This window comes from Haliotis asinina, chromosome 14, assembly GCF_037392515.1.
Source record: "Haliotis asinina isolate JCU_RB_2024 chromosome 14, JCU_Hal_asi_v2, whole genome shotgun sequence".
Taxonomy (NCBI): Eukaryota; Metazoa; Mollusca; class Gastropoda; order Lepetellida; family Haliotidae; genus Haliotis; species Haliotis asinina.
The window spans coordinates 17,670,500-17,681,675 of NC_090293.1; the positions used below are offsets into that span (position 1 = coordinate 17,670,500).

The 11,176-nt window shown below is 40.6% G+C and overlaps 2 protein-coding genes across 2 annotated transcripts; one reads left to right on the top strand and one right to left on the bottom strand.

The window, feature by feature from the left end:
* On the bottom strand, positions 1-1,853 carry LOC137262242 (uncharacterized). The gene is made up of 2 exons (XM_067800045.1): positions 1,605-1,853; positions 1-93 (listed from the first exon to the last, which is right to left on the bottom strand). Exons 1-2 carry the CDS (start codon positions 1,851-1,853, stop codon positions 1-3), a joined length of 342 nt encoding a protein of 113 aa, XP_067656146.1.
* Positions 1,854-4,474: 2,621 nt separating this feature from the next.
* LOC137261720 (uncharacterized) lies at positions 4,475-5,646 on the top strand. Its single transcript, XM_067799504.1, has 2 exons — positions 4,475-4,681; positions 5,484-5,646. Exons 1-2 carry the CDS (start codon positions 4,475-4,477, stop codon positions 5,619-5,621), a joined length of 345 nt encoding a protein of 114 aa, XP_067655605.1. The 3' UTR covers positions 5,622-5,646.
* Positions 5,647-11,176: the final 5,530 nt, after the last annotated feature.

The window sequence follows — 11,176 nt, forward strand, 5'->3', positions numbered from 1 at the left end:
TTACTGTTTCCTTGCCTCCTTCGCTGCCAACTTCTGGTCGATATCATCCTGAGATACGTCATAGTAATACAACCCGTATGCATTGTAATCCACCTGAAAAAGAAAGTACCAAATAATCGGCATTTGCAGATATATTTTTTTATAATTGTTTTTATTATTGTTGTTGTTGTTTTATTTCCCGTCTTCCTGTTACAAATAAGGCGATGCAACCAGGGACTGTAAGGCCTTATTCAAAATCAATATGGAGGTGAGTTTTAAAAGTGGAATACAGGATTTGTTTACAAAAAGGAAAGCCACAACAACACACCACAACACATTCATTCCCCGATCACTCACAGAAAGTTCAAAGAATTACAGTCTTTGGGGGTTTAAGATTATTAAGACTAATTACATGATCATCAAAGGCAAGAAGAAAAAACTTAAAAGGATCATTTAAAATTTGCAAGCCATCACTTTTCATAAAATCTACTACGCTTTTACTTAAAGATATTTCACTAGATTTATAGGGCTGAAATATTACCGATGTATTAAGTATTAACTCGCTCATTAAAAGATACGTTTATAACGAAGTGACGGATACTTTGTCCCGGTCACTTGCTGTATGTTTTAACTACCGTTAAAGCGAACTAAACATAGTGGTCCCTTGTATTTCACTGTTAAGCAACTGTGTTACATGCTCAAGATATGTTTGCGGTCTTGCATTCCGACAGTTTTTGTAAGAAACGACCGCGAGCACATTGCGCAGCTCCGGTAAGACCAGTGTTTTCAGTGCGTGTGTACCTGTATTTGGAGCCTCGTTAAGTATGTTTGATGCGACATCAGAGGAGGTGTTCTGCACAGTGTGATAAATGTATAGTGTTTATATGCCAGGAATTAAATTTTAAGAAACAGTGTTGCAATAGGTCCTCTTAAGCCCCTTAAGACTGCGAAGTTTATTGTTTACCTGCCCCTTAAGGCCTACCAGTGGCATACAGCATGCTACAGTAACAAATTCCCATAGAGATTGATTGAACATATATCTAACAATTATAACCATATTTTAAACTAAATGGTAATGACGTATTTGGCGGGAGGGTACAATTCCCATGTTTCTCTTTTAACTTCGTTAACTACCATGGTGTCTGCATGAAGAAGTTTATAAAAGGCAGGTAATTCATGATTGTATATTCATGTCATTAAGTGATAATGTTGGTTTTAAGTGATAATGTTGAATTTCTGACAGTTGGTCAGTTCAGTGTTTCACAAATGCTTTGTATGGTCGCTTTTGCACAATGGACTTGAACACATACGCATGAAATAGTCCGATTGATTCTAACGGGTTAGAACTGATGTAACGGTGACTAACGGGATGGTCAGGCTCGGCTCGCTAAATTGGTTGACACACGTTATCGTATACAAAATACGTAGATCGATGCTCATGCTGTTGATCATTGGGTTGTCGGGATTGATCGTCTCCATGCGGCTGAAGTAATTCGTGCGGCGTTAAATACGGCAACCAAACAGACATACCGTCTCTACTTACAGGGGACACTTCTACGGATCCTCGCGTTTCCATTATTCACTCTTTCAAACTGATTAGAAGACAGAAGACACAAGTTACTCACGTATCCATAGTCTACCACAGCACTGACTGAGTCAAGCCCGTAGTCGTCATAGTTCAGGTTGTAGTAGTAATACTCATAATCTCTCTTGTCCTTGTTGTTGTTCTTGTCCATGTCGTTAGCTGAGGCGATGATTGCATTAGCGGCGTTCATGACGCTGTTGTCGCGATTCCCATTGGACCTCTTGGCCTTGGTCACGGCTCTGGCGGAAGTGACGACAACAACGACAGCTAGGATGACGAGAACCTTCATTCTTGGATCTGTTGAAATATATACTATAGTGAAATACATGGCAATATCCCAAACGGTTGACATGTTTAAATTCGTATTTATCATAATACAATGGAAATATCACTGGCGTTGTCAGACACCTAAACATTTCTCACGGTGTTCATCAGATTCAAATATCACAAAGTATACCGGTAAACAGGAAACAAGCAACCATTTTAGAGTAGTATTCGAAGCGCTTGTATTGAGTACTGAAGAGGCCAGCTAGCCGGTCAAAGATGTCACATATCTTGTAAGACATGATCCTCGCTCACCGCCGAATATACATCAGGACAGAAAGGGATTTCAAATACTGTATCCATGTTCACAAAAACTGAATCCAGAGATCCGTTTCACAAAGTGTTCGTGGCGCTAAGATGGTCGTAACTTCCATACTTTAACATAGACTTACGACAGTCGTAGCGCTAAGTTGACCGTAACTCCCATACTTTAACATAGACTTACGACAGTCGTAGCGCTAAGATGATCGTAACTCCCATACTTTAACATAGACTTACGACTGCGCTGCGAACGCTTAGGGGAACATGTCCATGCAGGTCTTGTGCGTAACGGCTTATGCAGCTTGGCTACCCTACCAACCCTAAATGACTTACATATTATCTGATTAGGTCAATGCAGTCTTGTCACCAGTTAGCAGTTGTTTATTATGTTGTGATCTTGAACACTATGTCAGGACAGTTCAGCTTATTCATTACACTGTAATTGTTGCAGGCAGCAGCCCTGAAAACGTTTTAACAAGAGAGTTGTCATCTACTCGGCCTTTACAGGGATGCTTTAAAGCCTGGTTCCTTGTGTGAAGACCTGTCAATGTCTATAATTTAATTTATTTTCCATATACATGTACATGCATATAATTACCACATTCCTTGGTTGCAAATGGTCTCATTAGAGTGTGTTTTCGAGTCCATTATATTCAACAGAAAAACTGTCCTTCGCTTTTTTATCCCCATTTTTCTAAGCATTTCGCCTCTTCTGTCTAAACATTTACAGAACAGTGAGTGAGTGAGTGAGTTTTACACCCCACTCTACAACATTCAAACTATATGGCGGCGGTCTGTAAATAATCGAGTCTGGACCAGACAGGCCAGTGATCAACAACAAGAGTATCGATCTGCGCAATTGGGAACCGATGACATGTGTCAACCAAGTCAGCGAGCCTGACCACCCGATCCCGTTAGTTGCCTCTTACGACAAGCATTGTCGCCTTTTGTGGCAAGCATGGGTTGTTGTAGGCCTATTCTACCCCGGGACCTTCAGGGTCTCCAGAACAGAGATGTACATAGGATCAAAACTGAATTTCCATGCTCTCGGTAAAGAAATACGTTATTGAAGTCCTCTTTCATTAAGTACAATTTTCCAAAATTAATGAAATCATAGCATAGGAACTTACTCGCACAGATGATGACTCGATATGCACCGGAACTGTTGTTCTACCGCTACGGTATGGCAACGTTTATATGTCCTGTATACACTGCGAACCTTCACATGTCAGACTTCTGTGTTAACCAAAGATGACGATTGATAGAAACACATGGGGCTATCAATATTTCGTTGTGTCGGGTTTCTTCAGTTCCAGAAACCACCGCATAGAACACAGAAGTATTACAGGATTAAATGTCAGACAGCAGAATATATACCGTGATACGGTGTGACTGTCACTCAGTCTCAGTCGTGGAAGTCCAAGAAGTAATCACATCAGGTACGTTCGATGTATAAAGGCTGTTAATGACATCTTTTCTAGGATTGAAGTCGTTTAAGAGTATAATATATTCAAGGGAACATCTGATTTTTTTTTCAAAATTTCACCCATAGTGCAATACAAAGTTTGTGAAGAATCTTGGAAAAGAATAAAGGAACACTTACACATGCGTGCATATGTGTTCCCCTATTTGTTTCCATGAACATATGTCACTGTTTGTTGAACTCAGCAGTATTCAAGCCATAGTCCGGCAGTCAGTAAATAATTGAGTCTGCCAGACAGTCCAGTGATCAACAACATGAGCATCGATCTGCTCAATTGGGAACCGATGACATGTGTCAACCAAGTCAGCGAGCCTGACCACCCGATCCCGTTTGTCGCCTCTTACGACAAGCATAATTATGTTGCTGAAGAATTCTAAGCCGGATCTTCACGGGTCACAAAACACATAAACGCTAGATGATAGTAAATATCAACATAAACAGATTCTGCTGAGAGTAAAAGACAATACCAAATGTTGAAAATTGATGTTTGAATATCAGCAAGTGTCCAGTTTTCAAAATCAGAGATCCGGGATAGAGTAGGTCTTCAGCAGCCCATGCTTGCCATAAAAGGCGACTCAGCTTGTCGTAAGAGGCGACTAACGGGATCTGATGATCAGACACATTGGTTGACACATGTCATCGAGTTCCAGTTTCGAAGATGCTCATGCTATTGATCATGGGATTGTCTGTTCCACACTCGATTATTTACAATCCGCCGCCATATAGTTGGAACATTTCTGAGTGTGGCTTAAAACTAAACTCACTCACTCTAAATCTTCTTTTCTTTATTTCGCAAGGTATGTATCGAATTTTCAATGATTTCCTGTTTCTTTCTCAACAGAATGAACGTTACCTCTGTCTTTCTGTTGGTGCTACTCGTGGCCTTGACCATGGCCACACCTCGTGACTCAAGGAAGGGCGCCAGGACACAAGCTCGCCAGCCACAGCAGCCGAAGGATGGGCATCAAAAGAGGGACGCTTTGAACTTCTTCGATTATGATCTGTCGTACGGTTCCGCCTCTGTTGCTGGCTACGAAGATCAAGGTTATGTGAGTATCTTCCCCTTTAGAAAAGAAATTACCCTTTAGGTGAGAGACTTTAAAAGTTTATAGATTTCTCTCATGAAAGTTGTTTGATCGTTCGTCAACTGATTTTACGTGCATCCCCTTCTAAATCTTTAAGACCAAACCAAGTGACGTAGGTTATATTTGGGATTATGCTTACTCAGTAAAGTACATATTTCAATACTTTTGTTGGGTTGAATCCAACCCGAGATTCTAACCGCCAGCCCCCGAGTCAGGTACCTACTCGCCAGTACACAAAGTCAGCCGTCTAGCCCACACAGCCACCTTGGCTTTCACAATAGTGGGACAACTGGTAGTCAAAACCACGGCCTTTGCGTGCGCTGTTGAGTATATAGGCTTTGGTCGATTAAGGAACTAAAGTGCTGTACAAAATATAGATATACAACAATGTATCACAGTGGTTAAGACGAAACAAACAAGTGGGTATTCTAAGGTTACATATTTGATTCGAGTATCACGGATGTGCTCTGGACCCTTTATTCGTAGTGTTTACCCTTGCACCATGTTGACATGTATTATTTGTCAGTCTTCATATGCATGCCTTCTTTTGATCGACAGTTTATTTACGGGTTAAAACCCTGACCACGAGGCCTTACAATACCGACTTACTATTGCCCAAATATGGACACTCCACATGTCTCGGAATATTTCTGATCATCCGAAGTTCTTCGCGTTAGACAGCCATTTAAATGAACAAACAAAACATAACCGATGCTATTTTGTATTTATGTTATAGAATTTACTAAAATCACTATTTGTTCCTCAGTACAACGAGTACGACTACGGCGGTGGATGGATGGAGTACTACAACAAAGATGATGAGCAGGTGGAAGCCGAGCAGAAGAAGCAGCAGAGTCGCCGTCGTCGTAGACGCGCAGTCCCCGTTGTCAGAAAAGTGCTGTAAAATAACTATGGAGAAGAAATGGTATCGGGGAAGTGTTATAAATATAGATGAAATGTTGTTTCGTCCCCCTGTTCAGTTACCTCCTGAACCCTGTATATCTGTTGCGTGTATTCAACATGAGAATTTGACTGCTATTCAATAAACATAGGAAAACATGTGTCGTTACTGTGCTGATGGGGTACCCGGAGTGCCGTTATACAAAACAAATTTATCGCTAAGGTTATCACAACTCCTTAATGTCAGCATAGGCTCACGGCAATCTTAGCGCTAAAGTTGATCTGTACAACATCAATCTGGTGTAAAAATCGTTCGCTGATCATGGTCGAGTACGATTCAATACGTGGATACAATGTCTGAGGCCCATTTTGGGTGTCACTGCTGAAGTATAACTATATATGCAACGATGTTAGCTACATAATTGGACAACCGGAAATCAGTCATCACACCAGGTCTTTGAGAAATGGACAAGCATCTTCGATTCCACCGACAACAGAAAAAGAAGAATGTTTCCAGCAAACGCTGTCTGGTTTCTGAAATACCGATTTTCAACTACTGATAAAAATAGTAAAAATATGTATTTTGGTAAAATTGCTATCACCAGTGAAAAGAAAAACATGCGTCTAAACAATGCGTTTACTTATGCCTTGGACATAGTATGGAGTCCGTGTCCGAGGCTTCAATAGTAACAAAATAGCATCAGAGGAAACGTTTTATCTCGGGTTAAAAACATGCATAAAACTATCAAGTGCATGCTAGAATGTAGCAATTGCTCAAAATACTTTATATGTCACACTGGTGATATGCAACATTTGTCCCCCTTTTCGTTTTTCATCTTTGCTAATGACATTGGTGACTATATAAAACGCGAGGTTTTGTGACTTGTTAATGCTAAAAGTGCACATAGAATGGTGGAGTGGTGGTTGCATTAAATTGCATTGCTTTAAGCTGACGACTCTTAGTGCGTGTCAGTTGTATTGCCACTACTTTGCGTGGGACAATAACACTGCACACCATAACACAGAAAGAAGGATTATCAAGTGTTGTGTAAATGCTGTGATATGTTGGGAGAGAGATGGAATGACCTGCTGTGAAAGCCGATTTATATTTGTTTTGTGTTTTACGAAGCACTTATGCAAACGGTGTAGCACTAATCAACCAAATGTCCATTTATTTGTTTCCTAAATATTGAACCATTATGATCAGTGGGTAATTTGCATTCAGTGGAGATCGAGTGATCGGGAGTGAATACAGGCTGGTATTTGTTCGGAAACTCGAGGTCAAAGAAATAGTTTCAGCACTTAACTCACAAATACCAAATTGTCCCGATTTTATTGAACCTGAATGTCAGTAGGTAATATCCATTACCGATATCATCATATTTTACTCAGTAACAATCAAGGTAAATGGCGTGAGGCCAGAATTAACTGTATCTCGACCAAACATACCAGTGATTGATATGATGAGCAATACCGTTGCTTGTTTCATTGTTGTTTGCCGCAGTACTCAGTAATATCACGTTATCCCATGGTCAACATCATGAACATCGATCTACACAGCTAGGATACGATGTGGCCACCAAGTCAGCGAACCAGACCACCTGATGATCCCGTTTGACCTTATCCCTCTTACGGCATGAAGGCCAGTTCTAATACGGGTTTTCAAGGGTCCTTATGCTATTGGGAGTCTGTGGCAAACAGCGGAAAAGGTACCCGAATCTGACCACCCGATCCACTCATTGTCTCTTACGGCAGGTACAGTTGCTGCGAACAAGCTAAAATCCCACTGAATTGACTTTATTGAGAATCTGCAACGAAAGTTATCATGTTCTACCCATGATAACACCCTAGATTGTTCGAATCCGATTTTCAAGCCCAGTGGCGTTAGTGGATTACAAATGTGAACAAACTTCTGTTCCTCGAATGGTTTCTCAGGGGAGACAAGCTACGATACAGGTCGGACAAATCACACTCACAATTATAACCCCTTGTACAGTTAAGTAATTTACACCAGATCACACTCCCAGTTATCTCCCCTTTTACAATTATGTAATTACACTAGATCACACTCCCAGTTATCTCCCCTTTTACAGTTATGTAATTACACCAGATCACACTCCCAGTTATCTCCCCTTTTCAGCTATGTACTTTACACTAGATCACACTCCCAGTTATCACCCTTTTACAGTTATGTAATATTACACTAGATCACACTCCCAGTTATCACCCTTTTACAGTTATGTAATATTACACTAGATCACACTCCCAGTTATCACCCTTTTACAGCTATGTACTTTACACTAGATCACACTCCCAGTTATCACCCTTTTACAGTTATGTACTTTACACTAGATCACACTCATACTTATCTCACCTTTTACAGTTAAGTAATTTACACTAGATCACACTCACAGTTATCTCCCATCTTACAGTTATGCAATTTACACCAGATCACACTCACAATCATTCCCCCTTTGACAGTTAGGTAATTTACACGACATCACACTTCAAGTTATCTCCCACTTACAGTTATGAAACCTTGGCCATCTCCAAAAAAGCAAAACAAAAAAACTCTTCGACACAAAGGTGTTTGACTGTATGCTTAGAATGTTCCAAAGAAAGGCGAAAATACAGCAAAAGGAAATTGGCGTAGCATTAGCATACCTTGCACCATCATTGGCACCTGTCACAAACACACGCACAGCCAATTCAATCAATCGTTCACGAGTGCAAACATGGGAACATGTCATCAGCATTTAAAGCAACCTTTGAATCTTTACTAAAACAGTGATTGGCATCACCTTGTCATGAGCAAGAACCATATCACACTTTTGGAACCAAGGGAGGGTTTGTTATGCTGCCCTTCAAGATACGTGTAGGTGTAAAACATCACATGCGTGTCAGCTGAACCTGAGACTGAAGGAAGCTAGTGAATGGGACTCTAATGCACGACCTGTGCCCATCGGATATTTGTCTCATTTGTCGGATAATATGTGATGGCAGCGTGGGATCTCAGCATCCGTCTTGAGGAGGGGAGTTAGTGGCGCGGTGTCGATATTATTGTATATAATGTGCTATAGGCGAAAGTGCGGACACTTAAGCTGTCGCTTTCTGACAAGTCACCGACCATATTATCGACCGCCACAATCGGGACAGCAACATACTTTGGTAACATAACGTTGTCCTTGTACGAAAAATGTTTATTTCAAGTCATTGATGCATGGATTGATTTCCCTTTAGACAAAAGGCTCGTTTCGAGACGATAAAGTTTGTAATGGTTTCCTTGTCAGACAAATACGCAAGTCAAGGCATTGACGCATGATCCTTTTCCTTGTGAGAAAAATGCTCATTTCAATATAATGGTTTCCTTGTCAGAGAAATCTTCAATTCAATACACAGAAGCATGTATTGTTTTCCTTGTGAGAAAAATGCTCATTTCGAGGTGATAAGGTACGCGATGCATAAATGGTCGAGCGAGGGGGCAGTACCAGCTGCTGATCGAGACGAGAATTAATGACTTTCTGAATAATAATACGCTTAGTTATTGGAGATGTAAAAGCTGTCGACCAAAAGGACCTGCAGAAACTAAAGCTTTGGGTCCGTGTTCAGTTTCGAGCCTAAGGACCGATGTTGATTTAAATTCGTACGCTGCTCAGGTGTGTAGTTTCTTTTGTGTATCAGTATATTATGTGCACAGTTATGAATAGTCGTACTTATTATTGTTTTATTGTTGTTTTAATTTCTCTAACTGATCAATTGCTATCATATCTTCGATATAAAAAATGTCACGAAATTGCCAAATTTGGTATCACATTGTAGAAAAATATGCCCCGGATATATTTATGTCGTAACAATAGCAAGTCACCCCGATATTTGTTTGACAAGCGGCGTCCCCTTGTGGCACCGCCTGTAAAAGTAATATGTCAATAAAAGTTCTCTTAAAAGTAAACTGTTTATTTTTATTATCCAGTTTGTGGGTTTTATAAGATATTTCGGCGTTGATATCAAAATAAAGCAGAAAAATCAGTTTTCAAGGAAGAATGTAGAAATTGACACATTAATCAACTTCCAGAAAAAGATTCACCAATGAAAACAAAGAAATGCTTATGATAGCAAGATTTTGTTTATACAGTAAATTCACTCAAGATTAATATTCAGAAATAATAAAAAAATATGTTACCAAGGGATATCCACATTATCTGAAACAGCATACCCAGATTAAATTTGATAAGGAGAGATAACTCTTATCCAGGTTCACCTCAGGACACATGCTTGGGTGACCAAAATATAATGAAGTATGACTGGAAGCAGGATGATAGGATATGACTGCATCAGTCTAAGTAAACTTATCCCCAGTACTTTTCGTTACACTCCACTACTGAGTCTAACAAAATCTTATGGGAGGTCGCGTCAGGCAACCTTTGAGATTGACCAATCAGGACACAGCTTACCAAATCGCGAAAGTGCACATTCGCACATACCTTTTGAGCTTTTTATCTCGAAAAGATTCGTACCCGAGCGATTCCGAATGATATATAGCGTAGGCTCGCTTCTGGTTAACTTGACTTTGGGACGATTAGACAAATTTGGAATGGACAGCAGTATATCACGAACATTCTAGACATGGTGGTTGTGCCACATTTCGATGACCATCCTTTGACCACACTGTCATTCTTCATTGACGACAACTGTCACATTGTGCACGAGCCGCTGGTGAGTACTTGCTGAGGCTGCAGCAACTCAACCGTGTCCCACAGGAGTCCCGATCTCAATCCTCTTGAGCAAGTTCAGGCCATGTGGTCTCAGAACACGCCAGAGATGACCAAGAACATAATCTTTATACATTGGAACAATCTCAATCAAGAATGTACCGCAATACTTCACCGTCAAATTCAAATCCGAGTAGAATTGGTAGACAGGTAATATTTATCACTGAACTTTGTCAATCATATCGTAATGATAGACCAGCACGAGTGTTTCTCTTTCAGTTGTGTTGTTAATACACAATATATTCACCTGTTAGATATAACATTTCGTGATTCAATTACAAGTGGGCACTTTATCCTACTACTGCACCCCCAGCCGTCCTAACTTCTCGGACGTACAGCTGGCCAAGACATTCAAACGAGATAAATGAGTTTCCGTGGTTACAATGACGTCATGCTACAGGTACCATGGACAGGCAAGTCTGGGAACATTGGTCATTCGTGCATTTAGATACTTTGATGCCGAATCACCCCGAACTGAAAACACGAGCCATATCACAAATTGGAAAAAAAACAGCACTTGGAGTGTTATGAATGATAATGAAAACCTGACCCCCCAAAAAACACTCAGTCTGTATATCCCCTGGCAACGCTATCCCAGGAGAAGCGATTGGCAACATAGTTTGGCTTAGAATTCGTAGAAACTGATGTTTTAATGGCAATACAAGTGCAGATACACCAAGCTGGGAATCAACTGATCATCAGTAACATGTGGAGCGTAATAGTGAGGAAGCAAGGTGTCTATCACGCTGAAGGTCCGGGTTCGAACCCCGAGGACCCGTGGTGGGCACAT